Source organism: Hemitrygon akajei, chromosome 16 (assembly GCF_048418815.1).
Source record: "Hemitrygon akajei chromosome 16, sHemAka1.3, whole genome shotgun sequence".
In the NCBI taxonomy this organism is placed as follows: Eukaryota; Metazoa; Chordata; class Chondrichthyes; order Myliobatiformes; family Dasyatidae; genus Hemitrygon; species Hemitrygon akajei.
In genome coordinates, this window is record NC_133139.1 from 33,886,441 (window position 1) to 33,913,141 (window position 26,701).

The following is a 26,701-nucleotide window of genomic DNA, read 5'->3' on the forward strand; positions in this document are numbered from 1 at the left end:
CTGAAATAGTTTGGGGAGTGATGGAAAGTTGGCTTTAGAAACAAGTATTTTCATAAACATTATTTAAATTGCATTGGTAAGATGGTGAAGTCTGTGCTTTGATGTCATTTCTCAAAAAGCAAAGTGTTAGGCTGCCCCATTGGGAAGAAAATGAGCATGGGTTATTCATCAGGGGTCTGCTTCCTTGATGGAGAACATGGTCTATTGTATGTTAGAAGAGAAACTTACTTCGTCAGTCCTACTTTTAAGCAAGAGCTGCCAGGGCAGACAAAAAGCTAAGACATTCCTCTATAAAACAGCTCAACAGTTTGCTTATTTAGGTCCTTTTGAAAAGAATGTATTAATATACAAAAGGCCACATTCAAATTTATATTTTGTTACATTTTAGATTATACTATCCAGATCTACAGCAATGCCCTCTTAAATGACCCAGTAAGTCATTCAGTTAGGTCAGGTAAGGAATTGGAGAAGCAATTTCTCAGCAATACTGTACTTAATGTAGATTCTAGCAACAGAGCACAGTGGCAGATGCCATGTTGTATGTGTCACTCAGTAAACCTGTGAAAATCAGGAGATAAGACAAAAAGTAATTAGACTGATTGATATCAACCTAGGCACGGATTTGAATGCATAAAAATCAACCCAATAATGTGAATATTACTGGGGATATCCACAGGTTAGTCAAGCAGTGGTTGTATAACATTGCAATAAACAAGATCAAATGTTACAGTTTTGGCCTTGGAAACAATCTCAGGCTACAGATATCCCATTGTCAAGACAAGCTACAACCCTCATTATTTACTTGAGATCCTTTGAAGTCCTGTTGGTCTGCTCAAAGTTGAACAAGTTGCAGGAAGGTTGCATCCTCACCACCCTACTTTTCCCCCTGTCCACTCATGACTCAGTAACCTGATTCTGCTCCAACTCCATTGAGACTTTGCAGATAATACCACCGTAGTGGGCTGTACAGGAAGGAGGTAGAGAGCTTAGTAACATGGTGTCATGACAACCACCTTTCTTCAATGTCAACAAAACAAAATTGACTTCAGAAAGGGGATAGTGAACGTGCTTCTGTCTACATCAACAGTGCTGAGGATCAGAATGTTGAGAGCTTCAAGTTTCCAAAAGCCTGTCCTGGTCCAGTCATGTAAACACCATGGCTGAGAAAGTTCACCAAACCCTCTACTCCTTCAAGAAGCTAAAGAAATTTAGTATGTTCCTGTTGACCCTTAGCAATATATATTGATACCCTCTCTGGATGCATTGCTGCTTGGTATGGCAGCTGCTCTGTACGTGACTGCAAGAAACTGCAGTGTTTTGGACACAGCTCAGCATGTCAAGGACATCAACTCCCCACCCATAAACACTTTCTATTCTTTTCACTACTTCTGCAAAGCAACCAACATTATCAAAGACCCCACCCATCCTGGACATCTCTCCGCTCCTTTTTTACAAAAATTACAAAAAACCTGAAAGCACATACCACCAGGTTCAAGGACAGCTGCTACCCTGAAGATTATTAAGAGCTTGGGAACAAGAATTAGAGGGCATGGGTTTACTGTGAAAATTGAGAGATTTAATAGAAACTTGAAGGACAACCTTTTCTCCCAGAGGATGGTCCATATAGAATACTTGCTGCCAGGCAAAGTGGCTGAGGCAGGTACATTAACAACAGCCGTGGATGAACCAGGAGGTGCATTGTTTGTGGCATTCAAGTCTGGCAACCCAGGCCTGTACCAGACAACTAGGGATGATTTGCAGAGAGCTATTTCAAGGGCGAAGAGACAATTTCAAACAAGGTTGAAGGTGATATCAGATGCACGGCAACTCTGGCATGGTCTGCAAGACATTACTTCCTACAAAGCGAAACCCAATAGTATGAATGGCAGTGATGCTTCACTACCAGATGAACTCAATGCCTTCTATAAATGCTTTGAAAGGGAGAACAACTACAGCTGTGAAGATCCCTGCTGCACCTGATGACCCTGTGATCTCTGTCTCAGAGGCCAATGTCAGACTGTCTTTAAAGAGAGTGAACTCTTGCAAGGCAGAAGGTCCTGTTGGAGTACCTGGTAAGGGTCTGAAAACCTGTGCCAACTAACTAGCAGGAGTATTCAAGGACATTTTCAACCTCTCACTGCTACAGGTAGAAGTTTCCACTTGCTTCAAAAAGGCAACAGTTATACCAGTGCCAAAGAAGAATAATGTGGGCTGCCTTAATGACTATCACCCGGTAGCACTCACATCGACAGTGATGAAATGCTTTGAGACGTTGGTTATGACTGGACTGAACTCCTGCCTCAGCAAGGACCTGGACCCATTGCAATTTGCCACAATTGGTCAATGGCAGACGCAATCTCAATGGCTCTCCACGCGGCTTTAGATCACCTAGACAACCCAAACATGTACGTCAGGATGCTGTTCATCGACTATAGCTCAGCATTTAATACCATCATTCCCAAAATCCTGATTGAGAAGTTGCAGAACCTGGGCCTCTGTACCTCCTCCTGCAATAGGGTCCTCAACTTCCTAATCGGAAGACCACACAGTCTGTGCAGACTGGTGATATCAAATCTTCCTCGCTGACGATCAACACTGGCGCACCGCAGGGTTGTGGGCTCACTGCTCTACTCTCTGTATACACATGACTGTATGGCTAGGCATAGCTCAAATACCATCTACAAATTTGCTGATGATAGAGCCATTGTTGATAGAATCTCAGGTGGTGATGAGAGGGCGTACATGAGTGAGATATGCCAACAGTGGAGTGGTGCCGCAGCAACAACCTGGCATATTCAATGTTAGTAAGACGAAAGAGCTGAATGTGGACTTCAGGAAGGGTAAGATGAAGGAACACACACCAATCCTCATAGAGGGATCAGAAGTGGAGAGAGTGAGCAACTTGAAGTTCCTCAGTGTCAAGATAATAGACAATAGGTGCAGGAGTAGGCTATTCGGCCCTTCTAGCCAGCAGCGCCATTCACTGTGATCATGGCTGATCATACACAATCAGTACCCCGTTCCTGCCCTCTCCCCATATCCCTTGACCCCGCTATCTATAAGAGCTCTATCTAACTCTCTCTTGAATGCATCCAGAGACTTGGCCTCCACTGCCTTCTGGGGCAGAGCATTCCACATATCCACCACTCTCTGGGTGAAAAAGTTTTTCCGCATCTCTGTTCTAAATGGCCTGCCCCTTATTCTTAAACTGTGGCCTCTAGTTCTGGACTCACCCATCAGCGGAAACGTGCTTCCTGCCTCCAGCGTGTCGAATCCCTTAATAATCTTATATGTCTCAATGAGATCCCCTCTCATCCTTCTAAATTCCAGTGTATATAAGCCCAGTCGCTCCAATCTTTCAAAATATGACAGTCCCGCCATTCCAGGAATTAACCTTGTGAACCTACGCTGCACTCCCTCAATAGCAAGAATGTCCTTCCTCAAATTTGGAGACCAAAACTGCACACAATACTCCAGGTGGGGTCTCACCAGGGCCCTGTACAGCTGCAGAAAGACCTCTTTACTCCTATACTCAATTCCGCTTGTTGTAAAAGCCAGCATGCCATTGGCTTTCTTCACTGCCTGCTGTACCTGCATGCTTGCTTTCATTGACTGATGTACAAGAACACCTAGATCTCATTGTACTTCCCCTTTTCCTAACTTGACTCCATTTAGATAGTAATCTGCCTTCCTGTTCTTGCCACCAAAGTGGATAACCTCACATTTATCCACATTAAACTGCATCTGCCATACATTTGCCCACTCACCCAACCTGTCCAAGTCACCCTGCATTCTCATAACATCTTCCTGACATTTCACACTGCCACCCAGCTTTGTGTCATCAGCATATTTGTTAATGTTACTTTTAATCCCTTCATCTAAATCATTAATGAGTATTGTAAACAGCTGCAGTCCCAGCACCGAACCTTGCGGTACCCCACTGGTCACAGCCTGCCATTCCGAAAGGGACCCGTTAATCGCTACCCTTTGTTTCCTGTCAGCCAGCCAATTTTCAATCCACGTCAGTACTCTGCCCCCAATACCATGTGCCCTAATTTTGCCCACTAATCTCCTATGTGGGACTTTATCAAAAGCTTTCTGGAAGTCCAGGTACACTACATCCACTGGCTCTCCCTTGTCCATTTTCATAGTTACATCCTCGAAAAACTCCAGAAGATTAGTCAAGCATGATTTTCCCTTCATAAATCCATGCTAACTCGGACTGATCCTTCTACTGCTATCCAAGTGTGTCATAATTTCATCTTTTATAATTGACTCCAGCATCTTTCCCACCACTGACGTCAGGCTAACCGGTCTATAATTCCCTGTTTTCTCTCTCCCTCCTTTCTTGAAAAGTGGGACAACATTAGCCACCCTCCTGTCAGCAGGAACTGTTCCTGAACCTACAGAACATTGGAAAATGATTACCAATGCGTCCACGATTTCTAGAGCCACCTCTTTAAGTACCCTGGGATGCAGACCATCAGGTCCCGGGGACTTATCAGCCTTCAGACTCAACAGTCTATCCAACACCGTTTCTTGCCTAATATAAATTTCCTTCAGTTCATCCTTTACCCAAGTTCCTTTGGCCACTATTACATCTGGGAGATTGTTTGTGTCTTCCCTAGTGAAGACAGATCCAAAGTACTTGTTCAACTCATCTGCCATTTCCTTGTTCCCCATAATAAATTCACCCGTTTCTGTCTTCAATGGTCCAATTTTGGTCTTAACTATTTTTTTGCTATTCACATACCTAAAGAAGCTTTTACTAACCTCCTTTATATTCTTGGCTAGTTTACCTTCGTACCTCATTTTTTCTTGGCATATTGCCTTTTTTGTTATCTTCTGTTGCTCTTTAAAAGCTTCCCAGTCCTCTGGTTTCCCGCTCATCTTTGCTATGTTATACTTCTCTTTTATTTATCCTCAGATCTCTGAGGATCTAACCTGGTCCCAACATATTGATGTACTGTAGTCATAAAGAAGGCAAGACAGTGGCTATACTTTATTAGGAGTTTTAAGAGATTTGGCATGTCAATAAATACACTCAAAAACTTCTATAGTTGTACCGTGGAGAGCATTCTGACAGGCTGCATCACTATCTGGTATGGAGAGGCTACTGCAAAGGACTGAAAGAAGCTGCAAAAGTCTAGTCAGCTGCATCTTGGGCACTAGCTTACAAAGTACCCAGGACATCTTTAGAGAATGGTGTTTCAGAAAGGCAGCGTCCGTTATTAAGGACCTCCAGCACCCAGGGCATGTCCTTTTCTCATTGTTACTATCAGGTAGGAGATAGAGAAGCCTGAAGACACACTCAGCGAATCAGGAACAGCTTCTTCCCCTATGCCATCCGATTCCTAAATGCACATTGAATCTTTGGACAGTACCTCACTTTTTTAATATACAGTATTTCTGTTTTTGCACATTTTTAAAGAAGTATTCAATATACATAATTGATTTACTTGTTTATTTATTATTATGCTTTTATTTTATTTATTATTTCTCTCTCTCTCTCTCTCTCTCTCTCTCTCTCTCTCTCTCTCTCTCTCTCTCTCTCCCTCCCTCCCTCCCTCCCTCCCTCCCTCCCTCCCAGCTTATGTATTGCATTGAACTGCTGCTGCTAAGTTAACAAATTTCACATCACATGCTGGTGGTAATAAACTCAATTCTGATATCAAAACAACGCGTGGATAGGAAAGATTTAAAGGGATATGGATAAATGCCACTAGTTTAGATGATTATCTTGGTCTACATGGGCTGAAGGGCTTAATTCCATGTTGTATGACTGACTGGAGAAGGCTGAAGAAGGGCCTGATTGAGATATGCAAAATTCTGAGAGTCAAAGGTGGTGTAGACAAAGATAAACCTTTCCTCTTAGCAGAAACGTCTTTAACTACAAAGGTATAACTAATACCTTTATGCTGGTGACTTAGGGAAGAATTTTTGACCTGAGGTATCTAGAGCCCGCTTCTGAGGTGTTGATGGAGATGGGCTTTGCTGGCTATGATGTATAGATGAGCATTTGAAATGCCATGATACTGCAGGCTAGAAAACTGGGACTAATGTAAATGGGTATTTGATGAATAGCATGAACACAGTGGGCTAAAGGTCCTGTTTCTGTATGTATTCTGTATTGCACATCCCTCTGCTTTTATGACACCAAGACTTTGAAGAGGTAAAAGGAGGTCATTGAATGTAATCAGTGTGGGGATTTCTGACACTAAGAAGGGTTCAGTCACACTACAGCTGACCAAGTCTTGAAACACATAGCTGCAGACAGAGTCCGTGGCTGATGGTGACTGAGCCAGCACCAGTGTAAGTCAATCTGACTTTATCCTCACCAATCTAAATTTGTTGATGCATTTGTTCATGGGGGCATTGGCAGGAATGGCATTTACACTGAAATCATGTTACCTTCACCCTGAAAGGGATAGACTTGGAATGGATTTGGAAACTTAAAATTGGCCATACAAGATGTGTTGTTTGCCAATAGCCATGGCAGAATAATATTGCACTGTTTCTCATGGTACAGCTTCCACCACACTTCACAATTAACACCAATCCAGGTGTCCAAACCTGGTTTAATGAAGTGTGTTGAAGGGCATACTAGGCAGCACCAGAGATATGTTGAAATGAATTGCTAAACTGGTTAATCTACAAATGCAGAACCTAAATAATACTGCATGGAACTAACTGATTCCAGAACAGCATGATCGTATCTAATGTCTGAAACGTCTGTAGTCCAGTCACATCCAGTCATGAACAGTGGTGGACAATTAACCTGCAAACAAGAGAGGGAGGCTCCAACTACACCTACTTTAATGATAGCGAAGTCAATCATATGAGTGCTAATCTGCTGAGTGACTAATCTATCTCAGCTTCGAATAGAGTGCACAATAGAAAATGCTAAGACTGGTTATGTGAGTGTCTGACATCACTATGCTCCAACAGATATCTGAGAAAGTAATGGATGATTGTTTGGTTTGCAGGGAAAGCCTGCAAGCTATAACGGGTTATTCCAGACCCACCGATGTGGTTAGCTCGTAACTACTCTTTGAAATTGTCTTGCAACCCATTGAGTTCAAGGGCAGCCATAAAAGCTGTCCCAATCTGCCACATCCATAACCGATGATTGAATGCATTCTGAAAAATGATGTATCACTTATTTTAGGGTTTTCTTGTAAAAGAGCAGTTACATGCACAACATGCAAAAAGGCAGTCAGAACTTATTGAGCTAAACCAGAAAGAATTAACATTTTTAGAAGAAGTAAAATGAAAGCTAACAATGGAAACTAAAAAGAACATTGCATTTTCTAGATCATTAAATATTCAAGTATTATGGTTGCAAACTCATTTATTACTGAGCGTTGGAGACTGCAAAGAAGTTTTTTTAAAAAAATGTAATAGTTTTTGTCTTAAAATATCTGACTTTAATCAATAATTAAATATTAGCAGACTGCTCATTTTTAATAATTAACTCAAAACTATATCCACAAATGTAGGTTTAATGCAAAAGACGGTCTCTTCCTGAAACATTTTTTTTTCTTTTGGATGCTAATATGTATTTCCAGTATTTATATATATTTTTGAAAAACTTTCTCAGTTCCGTATTAGAAGACTGTCTAACATGTAGTTAGTAATATCAAAATGAAATAATTATGTAATATTTCATACAAGGATACATTTATTTTGAACCCCTAAAAGACTTATTAGTTTGGTGTATGTCTGTCCTTGCTCTTGCTTTAACTGCCTTGTTGTTCTGCTGTCTTGCTCTTGCTCTCTTTTTCTCTTTATCAAACTTGATCTGGTATTTTCTTGTATTGATGCTAGCTCCCTGAATTGGGTTAATGTTTTCATTCAACAACATTGACATCACTCTACCAATGGAAGGAATCATAATTTGCATTTGGGCAAAATTCAAGGAATTGCATTTATGTTTTTATATAGATACAGGTTTTCCATAAGTTAATAATGGTTAGCTCTATCTACTGGTTTGATCCAAAGTATGTATAAATAAGGAATAGATTCGCAGTGACTAATGTTAAGTACTATCCATTTTATAATAATTCATTGTATTTATTTCTAGGGCCAGTAACAAATGCCTTTCTGATGATTGCTTCAGCTAACATGTTTAACCCTGACTGCAGACCCAGCACAAATCTCCCAAAATTTAGTAAACATGTACGCAGCTCTGAGATAACAGAAAATGAAGAAGGATGTGCTATAACCATGTGTCTTCAGCATGGCCAGAAGGTACGATTTTTACTGTGTTTTGTACCTTGATGCAAACATTCCATAGTGATATTGTGCAAAATTGGACTGACTGCTCCATTACACTCCAGGCATTGTGCTTTTTGTTTTGTACTTCTACTGGAAAGAAAGCCAGTAATTTGATGTTGAGTAGATTTTCTGCAGCTAGAAAAATAGAAATATCTTTCAATTTATTGAGATCTATTATAAAGTAACAATTAAACAGATTCACCTACACTAATTATACTATATGCCCTTAATGTAATGGAATAGTATACAGTGCTGTGAGATGGCCTTAGGCACATACAGTATATATAGCTAGGGTACATAAGATTCCTGTGCAGTACTGTATTTGTCAAAATGGAGAGGAGTGAGAAATTGTAAATCTGGCAGGAGCAAAGGATGTTTGGAATGGCAAGGGTGGTACACCGCGGGAGGGGTGTAGGATAGGTGGCAGAGAAAGAGTGCCAGGGAAGGGGACTGATGCAGATACAGGTATATTCAACCCTGAGACACCTGGCAAGGTCACTTGATTCCAAACAATTGGTTTATTGAACATTACAGAATGTCTCTCTGGTGCTTCCTGCTTCCTCCCCTCTCCTTTCCCCTTACCCCAACCATGATTCTCATCTCCCTGCCCCCTTCCCACTATCAATCCATGTCAAGGATCCATATCAGGTTTATCATCACTCATACATATCATGAAATTAGTTTTTTTGCAGCAGCAGTAGTACCATGCAATACATAAAATTACTACAGTACTGTGCAAGTCTTATACCCTAGCTCCTATATATATGTGTGCCTAAGACTTGCCATGTATTGTATCTGAAACTTACATAGGATATTGTTTTTCATTTTGGTATGAGCTTCATCAAGCTTTATTTCAGCTAACAGTTTATATGGGAACTGGCTAGTCCTGCTATTGATAATCCAATTGTATTTTTCTTTCTCCACTGATACTGCTAATCTGTTGAGATTTTCAATTACCCTTCATCTGTTTCTCCACAGACTTGCTATTTTCAACTTTGTTTTCAGATGTTCAGTATCTATGGAAATTTGCCACAATTGGATGGATATGAAAGTTTCTCCCTTTTTACCATATATATTTATTTCAGCCTAGCTATCCTGTGCCAAATTCCCTTCCACAATCTTTGCCGTGATTGAGTTCCATGGAACAAACTCTCTTTGGTTCAATTTGCTGTGCATATCCAGTCTGGAATCCAGCTCCGGAACTGCTCATGGCTAAAATTTTTCTTTCTATCTCATGGCCCTATCTGCAAGCACAGAGTACTTATCATGTGATCCGAGGTGATCCACAGCCACGTCTTGCTACCTGGTTTCTTAGTTCAGTGAATGTGTTATCAAGCTCTTAACAAGATTGATCCAATTAAGGATCTTTGTGCTAATTAACAATATCTGCCTTTTTCACATCAACTTTGCGTGGCCACTTCCACATTACCACCACCTTTCCTAGGTTTCTTGTGTATGCTGAATCACAAGGTATGCATTCATCATGCATTGTGTTTGGTCCAGCTTTGAATTGAGTTTTAACTTTTTAAAAAAAGCAATCCATTATCACAGTTTCATCCTTCTAACTTCACAGCATTGACTGTGTGCCCTATCTAATTCCAAATTTCACTTTTTTTCAAGCCAAGTAGTTAATTTGAAACTCCACAGCTTGTCTGTCTCTTGCCCTGCTGACCTACCCGCTCAGTGTGCCAACACTTGGCTTTAAAATCTCCTTTGTCAATGTCAGGTACTGAGCCTTCCAACAAACAACACTGCAAAACCAACTAGTCAAAAAGCAGTTCAAAATAAAAGGATTAAAATATATGATACATCAAATTGAGAGGGTTGAAGACACTGCTGCTTATACATTTTAAGACGGTGCAGTAATTACTGTAGATTATCCAGCAATTCTCATTTATGTCTCTAATGTTATTATTAGCTGTGCCAGGCACTACCTCATTGCTGATTCTGCAGTAAAGCACCAGCAAATTGGTCATATTGTCTGTTTTGTCAATTTCCGGAACAACAAAGTTAGAAAATGTTATGTGTTTTGATTTGATTGAAATATTGCAGTAACTTGCAACTTAATATTTAACATTGGAATTTTAGTTTGGATATCAAGTATCAAAAGTGATTGGTGTCAAGAAACATCACTGCTTAATTGGATTTACATTATGTAAATTATTTGCTATGCTTTATACCATGGTTTCCTACAAACATTTGATTTTAAACAAAAATTGATTTAAAAAAAAAACAGAAACTTCCATTTAGAACTTAATGTTTCAGAAAGAGGCAAGTTCAAATGTGTTTGTAAAATTGGCCAGTTGTACTCTGTGGTTTTTTTTTAGACTACAGATCAATATATTCCTTCTGATTTCATGTTTACTGTATCTCCAAGACTGTCTACTCCCATCTCCTTACTATCATAATACTGCTACTACTAGACAATTTCCCTGGCCAGCTTTTCTACATAAATCCCCAAATGATTGTCTACATCTAAGATTCGCAACACATCTGAATTTCTCAGCACTTTGACCTCCCATGTATTGATTTTAAAATTTGCATATGTCTTCATATGCTCCATTGACTCTTCTCCAGACTTGCTTCAACTCTTGTCTACTGCGCATTCCAAATTTTTATTGCTGGCTGGTTGGTGGATAATGTTAACTTGGAGATCACAAAGCAGTAATAGAGGCAGATAGTATTTTGATCTTTTATTGCAAGGAGATTTGATTACAAGAGGTACAGCCATAATGAGACTGTATTTGAAGTATATAGATATGGTTTCCTTGATTTAGAATATACTTACAGTAAACCCACCATCTTATTTTTCAGGGGAGCTTGGTTTATTGTATGAGGAAAGGTTTGGCAGACACCAGCAAAATATTGTATGTTCAAAATTTTTAAGTGGTTTGACATAGTAATGTTCTGCTGTTGTTTCCTCTGGCTGGAATGCCTAGAATCTCAAAATGGAAGGCTGGTCATTTACAACAGAGTTGAGAACCATAGGAATAGTAAATCATTAAAATTATTACATAAGAGGACTGTGGAGGTTTGGTTGTTAATGTAACTAAGACACAGAATGATAGATTTTAAATATTAAGGGAGTCAAGGAATATGGGGATAGTGCAGTAAGTTGGCACCTAAGTGAAAGAGGAGTCACAATCTGATTGAATGGCCCATTCCTGCTTAAATTGCTACTATCTTGTGTTTCATACAAGAGCATCTGCTTACACTGTAAGTACTAGAATTCTCTGCCGCAGTTGGTGCATTTATCCCTGTTTCATTTTGTCAATCCTGTAGAGCAATATGTACCTTATTAATAATTTTTTGGTTAATGACTGGAATTCATAGAGCAGTGCATAATTGCAAGTGACAAGTTAAATGTTTTAGTTCTTTACATTTAATTTAATTTTTGAATGCTTATAGGTTTTGAAAGAAGAATAAAATTAATAATTTGTTTGCTGCTTTGGAGAAAGTTAGTTACTTACATTAATTTCTCTTATATCTGTTTAACGGCTGAATTTACATGTTTTGGAGCATCCTGAGGCAGTAAATCTCAAGATATAAATGTTATTTCTTAATGGGACAAAGGCGACAATGCCTACATTTCTATCATAAGAATTCTAGTTGTGGAACTCCTACCTATAGAGTATGCACTGATGGAATTCAGTAAGCTGATGTTTTGGGACATGAGAACATCATAGAGGCATTGAAAATTGGCAAAGAAGTTATCAATTTAATGACCTGCAAAGATGTAAATCTCTACACATTTTCAGTCCTAGCCTTCTGTATTTTTTAGCTGAATATGTTATAGAAGCAATACAATTGACCTCATGTCATATGTGTTGGAGAAAACAGCCAAAATATACAGCATTTAATCACCATTTATTAACCTGCTGGGATGCCTTCATTTACATTATTGGTTAACGACCTTTTATCCACAGTCCTCCACAATCCTAGAGCCTGGCAACCATGATGTTTTAGGTTTACAAAATAGTAATGACCGCTTGAGCAAGTTCCGGGTGGCAGAGGGCTGTTCCCATGGGACAATATCCCAAGAATAGCTAGTGGACTGGGAAGTTAAAGAAAATGGATCCTGGTCACCCATTGATCGGAGTAGGACTTCAAATATTGTACTTGAAATCCATTTTGTTGTGTTTGTCCTGTCGTGGTTCACAATTTAAATGAATAACTAATACATTGTGAATCCAATATCTGCTATAATCTTGTGTCACAGGTTGTAAAGTGCAGTCTGGCAGACATACAGACACTGATTTATCTTTCTGCTTCACCCATTAATTGCATAGGTTGTATGAAGCGTATCTTATTGTTGTGGTATTACTGGTTGAAGAGGGTAAATGAACAGTAACCATTACAGTATAACAAATTCTGCCTCATTTTGAGATTTGTACATTTTGCCCCCCCCCACAGAATAAGGGGGGGTTGAGCTCCAATATATTGAGCTTGTATTCCTTAACTTATTACAGCAGTTTTGATGACAGTGCAACTCTGCTGAATGTTATAGACTAATCCCCTGCTTTATTGCGTTTGGTGTTGTTGATGTACTTTTAATTCTATTGGATCCTCTCTAATTCATTAATGTACAGGCACTTCCTCCACCCCCATATGGACACATTGAGTTCAATAAGCATCAATTGGCATTTTGCAAATGTCATCATAATCAAGTCTTGATGCATCTACGCATTATCATTTTCTAGGAGGGACAGTAATCAGAGCAGCAGTTTGGACTAATGTTTATTTCCCTTCCCTTGCTTAGGGTTTGCTTCTCCTGAGGCAAATGTAGACTCTCTCTTTCTACATTTCCCTGTTGGCATCTATGGTGCAAGTGAGATTCAGACACAGAAACAGATTTGCTTTTATTGAAAAAAATGCTTTCAATAGCATGAACGTTTCCCTGTGACAGTACACCCAGCAATTTTGTAAAATGAGATGAGAAAATTGTCAACTTCAACTATAAAATGTATGCATGTGTAACGTTACAGATGTTGCCCTCCCTAGAAGAGCATTTTGAGCTGCAGTATTTGTGGCTGTATATCTCACTAGTGTTGACAGTAAGTAGGCTAGCTTTGAGAATTAAACAAGAAACATCCAGTATTATGTCAAAATTCCTCCCCCTGCATCCACTTCCTCTAACAAAAAAGCCTACTCTACTTCTAGATTAATGCCACCACATTTAGAATTAACCTAACAGCACAACTGCTAATGCTGCATGCAGTTGACTTTCCCTCTTTTTTTATTGAAATTCCATAGAGTGCAGCAATGAAGATAACATTTAACTGTAGCTTGATAGTCGCATATGGTTAAGTAGCACTTAGTAAGTGGACTCATAAATATAGAATGCCATTTATGTTATAGGAATTTTTCTTTGCGACCTATGATTATGGATTACAAGGAGCTGCAAAGGGATGAAAAGAAGGCTACACTTATAACCAATTCCAGCATTTTTTTCTGACATGACCAGACATTGATTAATGCCAAACAGAACTATTGAACATTAATAGTACAAAGCTGATATTTATATTTCAATAGTTAAGTTTTAATATCTCCTTTTAGCAGTAGAATAGTAAATACATTTTAAAACCAACAGCAGACTATTCAGAGTAATAGTTCCTTTGTGCCTGAAATTCTTTGTCTCCCCACTCATTGACTATCTTTCTCTCCATATCTTTCAGATAGACCTTAATAGGTAGACTGATAAGTATCTACAAAAAGTAATCAGCATGCACCGATTTTAAGTAATTGCAAGTTTCCAAGCAGACTTATTTGAAATTCTATAAGGTACAGGTGCAAAATCTATTGAATCATTGAAACAGGCACAGTAGCATAACATTAGTGTAAGCTACTACTGCACCAGTGACATGGGTTCAATTCCTGCTGCTGTGTGTAAGGACTTTGTATGCTCTCCCCATGACCATGTATGTTTCCTCCAGATGATCCAGTTTCCTCCCATATTCCGAAGATGTAGAATTTGTTGATTAATTTGTCAAATGGGTGTAATTGGGTGGCACGGTGTCACTGGGCTGGAAGAGCCTTTTGCCATGTTGTATCTCTAAATAAAATAAATAAACTTTATATTTATGCATCATGGTTATGAAAAAGCATAATGTAGTTTCTTTCTTTCCCTGGCATTGCACCAGGTTTCAGATAGACTCCACTGGGATTTAAATTTCTTCCAAGAGCAGTTGTTAGGGAAGGATAATTCCTATAATGACGTGTATCCTACTTGGCAGGAAGTGGAGTGGTTTTAACAATTTAGATAAATGCACTGTTTGATGTTAAGTGATGGGTTTTTGCTATTTTCTACTTCAAGGTCCATCCATCCAAAGTAATTTTTCTCCCCTCTTCTGTGGATTTTTCTTTGCTATAACTTCACAGTGGTTGGCAACCCTCCAGAAGTTTATCCAGTTTAACAATTTTCAAGTGTGAGCCTTTTGGGTGAAGAATCAACATGTGAGATCCTGTTCTTATGTGTGTGATGACTCCCCCTGTAGTTCTTCAAGTTTTTCCTGTCTGACCTTGGTTTTACTTTCCTGAAACTATGACCCAAACAGAATAGTAACTTCCTTGCTGCCAAGTTGGTTGAGATCTGATAAATTGGAAAAGAGAAAATGGAGTTTTATTGTAATGCAAAAAAAATTCTGTAGATACAGCCTAAATAACCTTTGCTGCAGTAACCTTGTCTTGTTCTATTTGTTTATCACCTCATCACCTTCCAATATAGCAACTGCTCAATTTTTAAAAAAATCATATCCTTGTTCTGGAATCCCTCCAGACACTTGTCTCCCCATCTCCTTCAGCCCTCCAAGGTACTTGCAAGCCTCCAAATTTGTCATTGAACCTTCCTGAATTTAATCACTTCACCTCTAGCAACTGTGATTTTAGTTGCCAAAGCCCCAGGCATTAGAATTCCTACCTCAAATCTCTCTTTCCCTCTTTCTCTGAATTTAGAGTGGCAAGGGTCTTGATTTGTGAGACTTGTCAGTAGTTACCATTCAGATTCATCTATTTATCATACATACATTGAAACATACAGTAAAATGCATCGTTTGCTTTAATAACAAACGCAACCCAAAGATATGCTGGGAGCATCACGCAAATGTCGCTACACATGTCGGCACCAAACTAGCATGCTCATGAGGTTCATCAGAACATCACAAGCAACAACAGCAATAAAACAAAATAACAAGAGCAAAGCAAGTCTTTTTCCCACCCTTCCACCCACCCACCCACCCATCACACACATTTACAGGCACCCAACCCCAGGACAGGCTGCCTCCAGGTCTCCGATCTCAGTTATTGATCCCGGATTCTCAGACTCGCAAATATCAGGCCTCTAACCTCCTGTTAATAGCCTGGAGTCTTGACCTCACAATCTTGGGCCTCTGGATACGCCGACTCAGATGCTTTCACATTGGGGCCTTGACCTTGCTGACTTTGGTCTTTGACCTCCTGTATTGACCCCAGTACTCACGGATCATGAGACATTGAATTTGGTGCTAATTCTTCCATGAATTTTCAACCCCAGGACTCACTGCCCCAGGTGTTGGGGGCGATAGGTGAGTCATCAGGCCTCATTCTTGGGGTCCACTGACCACGGGGATTGCTGGATTTTGTCCTCTGCCTGCCCACCCATTCCCAAGAGATTGCTGACCTTTGACTATCCTGGAGCACTCCAACCTGGGCCCTGACTACCGTCTCCTGTCCTTGACTCTTCATTTACTGCTCCTGACGACAGACTCTCCATGCTGTCCTTAAAACTATCCATATGAAACCTAAAACATGCAATTAAGTTTGAGCCATGACCTCAACAAACATCACAGCTTAGTGACATCTTGACTGGTAGATTGGGGGATGGTACAGTGACTCCGAACGGGACCAGGGACCTTCTACAACTGACTGGAGGAATAGACTGCAACCATGGTATGCAGCATGCAGTTGTTTAACATAAATATCTCTTCATGATAATGGCTTTTAGTATGAGCTAAATTATCGTGTATCCTATTTTTTAAAAAAAAATCAATAGCAAGAGATATGCTACGTTCAGAAATCAAAGATGCCAGAAACCTTTTAACAGTGTTTTAAGTCATTAGTTTATGTATAATTTGAGAAGAATTGTTAAATTTATTGAAGGCCAGAGAGGAAATAATATTAACTGATAGTTTCCAGACATAAAAAATGCTTTGTAACTCGTCGATTTAAATGTACTTGTATATGTTACAGTGAACAGAACAAGAACATCTTCATTTAAGGTATATAATGAATAAAAAATAAATGAACTTGAAATTTATCCTACCTTCATCATGTTCCATGATGCTTTGCTATCAATTACTGTTGAACTATAACTCAGTAGGTAAACAATTTGAATGCAAGAAGCAGTATTTGCATTGAATTAGTGTTTCTTTGTTTGGTGGGGAGCATGTGGGTCAGAACACCAGGAGGAATGGTTCAATTTAATGTCGGAGAATGTATATAGTTTACAATCTGAAATCCTTAGTCTTTGCAGACATCCACAAAACCAAATAAAAACCCAACGAATACATGACAGAAAAACATTATAACCACAAAAACACCCCCCTTCCCATGCATAAGCAGTAGCAAAAGCATCAACCTCTCCCAACATCGCCCATACAAGCTGTAGCAAGCCCCCAGAGACCATGATCTGGAGCCCATCAAAAACTACTATCCATCCCAACACTTCAACATCTCAGCAGGCAGGAGAAATATCATTCTTGTCATAGTGAAAGGGGAGGCAAACTGCTCACTGTTCTGACAATCTGCAGCATCTGTTATTCAAGTTCTCCCCTCCCCCTCCCACCCGACAGGAATCAGTTAACTCTGTTATCATTGAGAGAGAGAGATTGCTTGAGAGCAGAAGCCTCTGACAGCTGCGCCCACTGTCTCAATGTTTCAATCTCCCATGAAGCTCAGTCAGCGACATCGGCGAGGAATTGGATCATCCACAAGGCTGTGCCTGTCGTGGTTTTTCGTGCCTTACAAATGACCAGGAGACGCAGAAGATTCTTCAAGAAGGGTTAAACTTTAATTTGCAAATCAAAGCTGAGACAGTCATTGAACTAGTCGCTGATTGCCCCCCCCGATCCTCGGGACACAGCAGCTTTTAAAGCAAACTCTAGTTGTATTTTACACGTGCTGCACGTACACTGTGCATAGCAAATAATAAACTCAGAACTGAGCAATGTTCTAATCTACATTTCTTTAGTTCTTTAGCTACCTCTCATTAACACACCATTGTCTTCCACATTTTTAAGATCTCTGTCTCCTACCAAATTGAATACATACATAGAAAATAATAAACTCAGAACTGAGCAATGTTCTAATCTACATCTCTTAGCTACCTACCTTTCTTTAACACACCATTGTCATCTTCAGACTGCAGTCTCCTACCAAATTGGGTACATGCATAGCAAATAGGAAAACTCAGAACTGAGCAATGTTCTAATCTACATTTCTTTAGCTCTTTAGTTACCTCTACATTCCTAAGATTTCATTCTACTAAATTGAGTACATTCATAGCAAATAAGAGCAAGCTCAGAACCGACTTCATAGTTTTGGTAAATTTATACTTTTATACTCCAATATGCCCCAAAGCTGCAAGTCTTCCAAGCCAGTACTGGAGATCCTGAAACCTAGGCTGCTTGGCGAGTTCTGATGTGTGAGAACCCCCCTGTGAAGAGTGTAGTTTGAGCGCAACTGTATATAATGTACTTGGACAGGACCCCAGCCACCTTGAAAAGGAAAAAAAGAGACATAAGAACAGGAGATTTAAACTGTTTCACGGATGACCAGGAAGAAGGCAAAAACCTTGTCACTTCTCTTCAAGTAATGCCAAAAATTTTGTTGTTTGCCATTTTAAACAGATAAGCTTTTGGTTTAGTTCCTTATTTTTAAAAATGTCAGGAAGAGAAACGATGCATTGTTCCCTTAGTACTGCATTAAACTGTCATTTTGAATTAAGTGCTACATCATTGAAGATTTGAGTCATAGGTGAGAAAGTGTAAAGCAGGCTGATGTATAATATTGAAGTATGCAGTCATGGGATTACAGCAGTAGAACTGACCCCAAAACTATATGGATGTGTAACATCTTATCTTTTCTTACCCCCCTAGCTGGGTTTACCTACATGTAGAAATTTTCTCCCAATATTGATCTTTATGCTCAAAATCAACCTCAAATGAATGACTCTCTTACCAATAACTTTCCAACCAGACAAAATGGTTCCCTATTCACAATCAAAATCCTTCATAATATTGAGAATCTTTATTAAATTGCTTGGTATTCTCTGTTCCATTGGAAATAATCCCAGTACCTCATATCTATGGATTTCTCATAACTATTGATTCTAATTTTGGCAGCAACTGGCTAATTATGCGTACATTGTACATTCTCCAGGATTTCGTGCCCTTTCTATATTGTAGCCCACAAATTTGTACACAGACATTTAACTCTCATTTTTACCATTACCTTACATCAACACTTCCCTATTCTATAATAAATTGTGTGAAGTTAGAAAACTGGCAAGAGATAAATTGTGTCTTAGGAGTTTGTGCTCAAGGGGATGGGGCAAATATGGGGTAATGCCATCACCTGTAACTGAGCAAGAAGGTAAAATAGTAAGCCTCATGGAATCTGTGCTACAAAGTGCCTGGTTTCTCAACTATAATGAAATGTTCAATTGAATTCTTTAAAAATTACTTGCAAAAATGGTTCACATCACAAATGGCTTTTTGATTGCACACCATATAGCTAGAGATCCTAATGAAGCCTGTATTCTAAAACAAGTCAGTGCCTTCAGAAAAGGAAAGAAAGCACAAGCAGCTAATTTATAAAATGTTAGTTGGTGAGAAGTCTTCCTATAGAATGAGTACATCAGGTTGCTTATATACTGGACTCTCTTAGATTTTAAGAACTAGACAAAATCCCATTTCTATTAGGCTTATTAATAAAGTTTGTATCTAAAGACATACTTTAGTGAGATTGATTCCCATCACAGTAGCCCATCAGTTAAAGATGCTGCCTCACAGTTCCAGCCATCTGGGTTTGATCTTGACCCAGGGTGCTGTCTACATGGTATTTGCATGTTCTCCTTACAACCTCAGGTGGGTTTCTCAAAGTGCTCTGGTTTCCTCCCACATTTAAAGCACTGGGAATCTAAGGCAAGCTGACAAATTGGATACAGAATTGGTTTGGTTATAAGAGTCAAAGGGTAGAGTTGGAGGTGTTATATGAAAGAAGAGTTTGCAGAGAAATACTGTATGTTGTGAGATGGAGCTGATGGGAATGTTCAGAGCTGGCGTATACTCATTGTGTTGGATCACCTATTTCCACATCACAAAGAAAGTATTGGTATCCAAAGTATTGTATTTTGTGTTGTAAGAACTCTGTATCTTTGGGTTTGTTGGAAGTTTTGTTAGAAACTTTTCTATCTGTCTCAATCTTTCAGAATCTTTTCCTGATTTATAAGTATTGTTAGGATCATCATTCCTCTAAACTTTCCCCTTTTGTTCTTTCTAATTTCCCATTGTCAGCATGCATTTCCTCATTTCTTCAAATCAAAATTTATCGCACTTTCAATTGCACATCATTTATTTGCCTCATCTCACTCTGAAATATTGTTCCCAAGTATACTCTTTCTTTTGGATACTGTTCAGTGTGCAGTCTCTTCCTTGGATAAAGACAAAGGTTAGATTCTTCAATATCAGTATATTGATCATAATGTGATTTCATTATTTATGTAAACTCACTTAGCCCCACTTCCCTCCCAAACACTTCAATCTAAGTACCATTAGGTTTGGACAGCATTGCAGTATGACCTATTTTAAAATATGAAATATCTGTTTGCTGAGGGAAAACAATAACATCTACGATACTCAGATAACATAGATGTTCTTGTCTCTGAATAAGTAGTTAATGGACTGGGTGAATTTTTGCTTTAGTGTTGCATCTTTTGCTGGGAGTAATTATTGTCTTATTTTTTTGGAGGAAAAAAAGCATTTATGATTTTGTTCTAAATTTCTTTTTCTGTCTCTTAATAGGAGGCTCAGGAAAGCTACCTGGAAAAATCTGAACAGTTGTATTCTGTTATGTGTGCTGCTGCTGATAAGGTTTGTCTCACTTTAATGGATTCTTTGTCAAGTGTAGTTTAAACTCCATATAAGATTCTGCCTCCAATGATTTTCTGCAAAATGAGTTTTCTCAGTATGAATCCATTTTCTATCAACTGGGCCCACTGTGCAAAACAATGGCACACTATTCAAAGAGAAGAACAACAGCCTGGTTTCCATGGGCAACAGAGAAGCATATGCACAGGAGACGGCACCCGTTCAAAATTGCCGTTCAAAATTAGGAAAGATGTGCTTTCCTAAAACTTGTGTCAATTAGCACCTGCTTCTTCGCAACTAAGCGTGAAATACTTGGAATAGGTCATTTCAGGGTGAAATCCTAACTATAACAAATTGGATTGGATTATACAGTACCAAAAGTGTAATATTACTACCTACACCCTCTTCCAACTTAAACTGAAACTTACATGTTGCTCATGGAAGCCAGGCTGATGTTTGTCTCATTGCCACGTTGTTTGCAGAGTGAGATCATGCCAGTTACTTTATGGCAGGTAATAAATTAAAGGCTGATTATTGATGGTCTAAAGAATACTGAGTTTTCAGATATCTTGAGCATTGTGAAAAGAAGCTGGTAGATTACTGTTGCAGCAGATCACGGTTAAAATGAAGATCTTTGAATGAACATCTCAATGAACTTAGATTCTTTTTGTCTCTACTCATCATCCCTTGTCTCTAGGTAGCTTGGAACCATTTATAGAATTAGAGCAGCTGATTGTGGGAAGTTGGACACACAGATTGTTCTCCCTCGCATTTTCCTTTACCTCCATGGCTATGCTTTATCTTACTGATTGGTAACTGCTAGGCGTTTTTTAAAACCGCTGAGGATCCCACTCACAGGTCGATGAAGCAACAGCATGGCAGATGGAGCTTTACATTCAGTTTCTACCAGGAGCTAGAAAACTGCTGTTTCTTTTGAGGAGGAGAACACAGTACTGTCCCAAAGTGTTTTTTAACCTAGGGATGTAATAGACATAGGGTGTGGCAAGCTGGTACTAGCATTGCCCGCATCAGTGTTTTAGCACAAATGGTTGCAGTGCATTTTCCACACAATTGTTAGGACCAAGAAAGTGCTTTCAGAATCTAAATTTGCTTCAAGTAACATAGTATAATATTAGTGTGTTACGTAGAGGATACTATACTGGCTCTGACAATGGCTGTATAAACTGAGAAGGTGTTTCTTTTCAGAGGAATATAATTCCTGATCTCAATTAATACAAAATATAAACTTTACTGTTGTAGAGATACTTCACAGAAACAAGCTCTTCTGCCCATTGACTCTGCTAATCATCACCCATCCATTTACCATAATTCAATGCTAATACCTTACTATTCTCCCCACATATTTTCATCTACTCTGCCCAGGCCCTATCACTCACCTACATCAAGGACAATGTTCAGTGGCCAATCATCAAACCTTCCCGTAAGCTGTTGGGATGTTAGATGTGGGAAGAAATCAGAGCTCCCTTAGGTGAACATACAAAGTCCACACGGACAGCACCCGGGGTCTGGAATGAGCCTAGTTCCCAGATGCTGAGGCAGTGGCACTACTAGCTGTGGCACTGTGCTGTTCTTACAAATGTGTTCCTTGCAACTGTATGTGCAAACAAAAGATAACCTGTGGAAATACTATTCTTTCACCATAAGAGACTGTCATGCATGAAGAACTCTGCTCACATTCTCTGATTCTTCTGGCTTTCAGTTGCTTTGCTAATTTGTTTCTTTTTAATATTTGTATAATATTCATGCATGCTCAGTATAGTGAAATAAAGATTCATCTCACTGACTACTAGGATGTGGAAGTTCCAATTTCATACTGTCATCGTTTCCTCTGACAAGTTCTAAAATGGTGCCAGTACCTTTCACCTGTGTTTCTCAATTAAAAAACTGCTTAGCACCAAAGATATGCACCAAAGGTTATTTTCAAGTCGTTTTATCTAGTCAATAGCTAAAAAAAACATTTTCTTTTAATTTGAAGCAACTGAAGAATTATTTTGAAATGACAAAAAATGATTTGCTGGAAATACATTGCAACACATCCTGCATTCTTAAAGATATTTTTTTTGTTGGTGATGGAGGTCTCAATCTTTGGAGTGTACATAAAAATCAACCTGGCCTCCTTTCTTTCCAGATACAGAGAGACCTGTTGTGTATTTATAGTCTTTAAACTTGACTTAATTTCCAGCAGAATCTAACTTGTAATTTATATCCTTCCAGACAACCTAATTAAGATCATTACTGGTGGTATTAAAAAAACTGTGAAGCTATTGGCAATAAATTATTCAGATACATTTTAATTTGCCTTTGCAGCATATGTTGGGAGATGGCGAGAACACAAAAATGAGAGTGGCTGAGTTGGAGGATGAAGTGAAGACATTGAAGAAGATCAATAGGGACTTGTATGATTTTTCAGTGCAAGTTCTGACCAAACAGACGTAAAGAGATGAAGAAAGAAAATGCTGCAAATTATGTGGCTCTCAGTGTCAAATATTAGTAATATACCAGCACCAGCTATGAAAAATGAATTGGTACACTCAAACAAGTCTGTTTAATTTGAATTATTTGTACTGAGCTTTCAGAGGTCAGAGACATTTGTCTCCTGTGTTACTACCCGTTTGCATAGTCAGGTCCAGTTAACTCAGATTGTTCATGTGTTCGTCTTAGCTAAGTTGATTCCTAATATTGGTATTGCTGAGTATAAACTTGCAAAATTTGCTAATTTTGGTGTGGAGAGGCCCATCAACATTGGGCCTGCAACAGTTTTGTTTTTGCAGTAATTTGTTTGCATTTTGAGAATCTATTTGTAAATACAACAGAACTTACATTCAGGTCCTCCCCATACTGTTCGTAACCTGGACAGTTCACAAATCGGAAATGCAGCCATGAACTCAGATCCTGGCAAAAGCTTCCAGCTAGAGCCCAAAAATCCATACCTCCAGTCTCCTAAGAGCTTATGTGTATGGACTGTGCATAAATTGGGAGTTTGTAACCTGAATACAGACTGTGCACAACCCAAGTGCTGGCAGTTTGAGCTCTTTTGGCACATAGTCTTATTTTCAGAGATTTGGGGAACTGAAAGTTAGGCCAGAGGTGTTGTCAGTTCTGATTCCTTTTGAAAATATTTACAAACTCATTAGTACATGGACTTAAAAGTTTACTGTGATGGTTTATGCCATGGTACACAAAAAGGCAAAGCTTAGATATTTACAATTTCTAATTCTATGCCAAAGGCCTGAGCTTTTTAATTCACAATACTATAGATATCTTAAGTCTGAAATAAGATTTATTCCATAATCTAAACCAATGATGTCCAGGTCAACACCTTGTCTAAATGCTGCTCTTGTTAGTAAGTGTGACTATTCGTATACAGTATTCATATGGTTACTTAAAAGGAATCCTGCCTTTGTGCCTTCCCCTCTTCCTCTGAAGAATTTGCCTTTTATTTCCCAGTTCCACAGAGCAGTGTGAATCAGTCACAGACCCAGTTCTGTGCATTCTCAAAAATGGTCTTCAGACAAGGTGTTTGAGATTGTGCTGCTGAGATAGTTACTGAAGGAACTAATGCGATCAGTGGTACTGTTGCCCTATTTTGAACAGTAAATGGAAGAACATCTTGTGTGTGTGCTGACTCATGAAAGCGGTTAGAATCCCAACTCTCACCTCAGTATATGTGTTCCTGTTCGTACCATTAACATTTTCTCAGTGTGTATTTCTGGGGGCGTTTGTCCAATTATTTTTTAAATAAATAAGTTAACACCGAATGTTGACTTTATATCCAGCACGTGCTTAATTCTGCCTGAAGTAAGATTATCTTTGTCAAAATGTACTCATTCTGACTTGAATTTGATATTAACTTTTACCACCAGGATTCTTTTATTAATGTAAAGATGTCAGCTGAACAGCACAACAGAATATTTAATTCAGCATCATGACAGGACCTGCAGTGTATCTAAAATAAGGGACAGTAGTATGAGGCAAAAACTCGTGAAATTTCAACACACGTTCTGTATAGTTATGAGCTAAATTGCAGTGTTATATACTGGTGATCTGTCTTGACCTAACACAACCAATAGAAATATCTCCAGTAAAGTTCTGAAGTTTTCCATTTCTAATGCACAGAATTGTCCACCTTTATTCCTGACAGCTTCCACCTCAGGAAGAGGCCAGGAATAGGAAAACGGCCACACTGGAGTGTGTGGTCTCCAGATTCTACCCAGAGCAAATAAATGTCATCTGGAAGAAAGGCAGCATCATGATCACCTCCAACACCAGCACTACACCAACTGCTCTAGAATCTTACAAGTGTTGTGTACAGTTCTGGTCACCAAACTTCAAACAGGATGTGATTGCACAAGAGCTATGCAGGGAATTCACCAGGATGTTGATTAGATTGGAAGACTTTAGTCACAGAAGAGATTGTGTTTGCTGGGCTAGTTTTCTTTGGAGTGGAGGCAGCATGGGGGTGATGTGGTAGAAGGATAAGATTATGAGAGGCATAGATATGGTAGACGGTCAAGACATTTGTTTCATGATAAGTATGTATCGTAAAGGGCATATGTTTAAGGTGAGAGGAAGGTGTTTTGAAGGGATCGGAAGCAATGGTTTCTTACACATGGTTGATATCCTTAACTTGCTGTCAGAGGAGGTAGTGGAATATAGTGACTATGTATGAGAGGTATTTAGAACAGACTCTTAAATGGACAAAACAGTGAAAGATATAGACAGGTGATTAGTGTAGATTGGCAAAAGGATTGATGTGGGTATGGTGGGCCAAAAGAATTGGTGTGGGTATTGTAGGCCAAAATGATTGGTATGGCTGTGGGGGGCCAAAAGGATTGGTGTGGGTATGGGGGACCAAGTGGGCTGGTATTGGTAAGGTGGTCTAAAAGGATTTTCTATGGGTATGCTGGGCTAAAAGGATTGGCATGGGTATTGGGGGGGGGGATGGATTGCTTTGAGTATGGTGGGATAAATGGATTGGTAAGGGTATGGTTGGTCTAAAGGATTAGTATTGGTATTTGTGGGCCTAGTGACTTAGTATGGGGGAGGGGTGGAAAAGGCCTGTTCGTGCTGCACAAGCAATTTCATATCAGGAGGATAAGCCTTAGTATTTGTCAAATATTGAAAATGAATTGTAAATTGTTTTAACAACAGAATGATGGTAAGTAGAAGTTGCAGAATCTACTAAAATAATCAGTGTTGTAGAGTTATTACTGTACAGAGTAGGCTAATTAGTCCATCAAGTCTGTGCCAGCTCTCTGGAGCAATCCTGTTCATTCCATTTTCCAGCTGTGTTTTATAGTTCCCTGAAGTGGCTTGGAATTTAATTTAGAGATTATCCCACCCTATCCATGTTATATGCGGGGGATACGTTCCTCGAAGTTGATGCATAATGTTAATAATTATTTAAATGGAGAAAATAGGGATGCGTTCCAGAGGGCTTCCTAAATATGTTTTATCTGTAATTTATTCACATTTTCATACCAATACAACACAAAAGCAGTACCACAAGGTAACATTCATATTAAATTTCATCAATTTAAGGTAATATTCAACATAATAAATCATAGAAAGTTAACATACTGGGGTGTACAGTACTCACCAACAGTGGCAGGTGTGTTGGCTCCGGGAAATGAGTGGTTGTGCAGTGGTGTCTGGCAGCTTTACATGGATGAGGTGGATGGTTGTGGGTCGTCAGGATCATCAAGGACAAGGGGTGAAGGAAGACTCACAGAACTCTCAGTACTGCTGGCAACAGGAGATGACACCGGTTGGAAGAAAGTGGTGAGGGTTGCTTGCTTGGCAGCATTTTGTTTTTCAGCATAAATTTGCTTGGGTAGCACAGGGTAACTTTCAGCAACTTCATGGTCAGCACTAGCCTGCTCACCACGCACAGTGAAGTTGTGAAGCCTGTGACGATTAACAAACTTAGAAAACCATCCCCTACTTGCATTAAAGCTAACAATGTCACTTGACACTTCCTCACTACCCTCTAAACAAAGGCGGCCATAAATTTCTAAAGCTTTCATACGAAGATGATCGGAACTAAGTTGTTTTTTTCTTTGTTTCATGCTCAATGTACAGACTCAACATTTTCACCATTTTTGTCATAATTGGGTTATGCACTTTGGTAACAATCTTTGAAGACACTTGTAATGAATCAACCACTGCACTTTTTATTTTCTCAGCATTTTTCTTTACCCAGGCCGAAGTAGCGTCCCAGAGCTGTGTTACTTTCGCCGCCCTGTTTATAATTTCCAACTTTTTTTCAAGTGTTAAAGTGG

The 26,701-nt window shown here is 39.2% G+C and overlaps 1 protein-coding gene across 1 annotated transcript in view; it reads left to right on the top strand.

Moving 5' to 3' along the window:
- Positions 1 to 24,178, top strand: part of wdr18 (WD repeat domain 18) — a 241,671-nt gene extending 217,493 nt beyond the window's left edge. Inside the window, exons 8-10 of the mRNA XM_073068667.1 lie at positions 8,084 to 8,250; positions 20,334 to 20,402; positions 22,728 to 24,178. Coding sequence (XP_072924768.1) covers positions 8,084 to 8,250; positions 20,334 to 20,402; positions 22,728 to 22,856 — 365 coding nt within the window. The 3' untranslated portion in view covers positions 22,857 to 24,178. The remainder of the gene's footprint in view (positions 1 to 8,083; positions 8,251 to 20,333; positions 20,403 to 22,727) is intronic.
- The last annotated feature ends 2,523 nt before the right edge of the window (positions 24,179 to 26,701 follow it).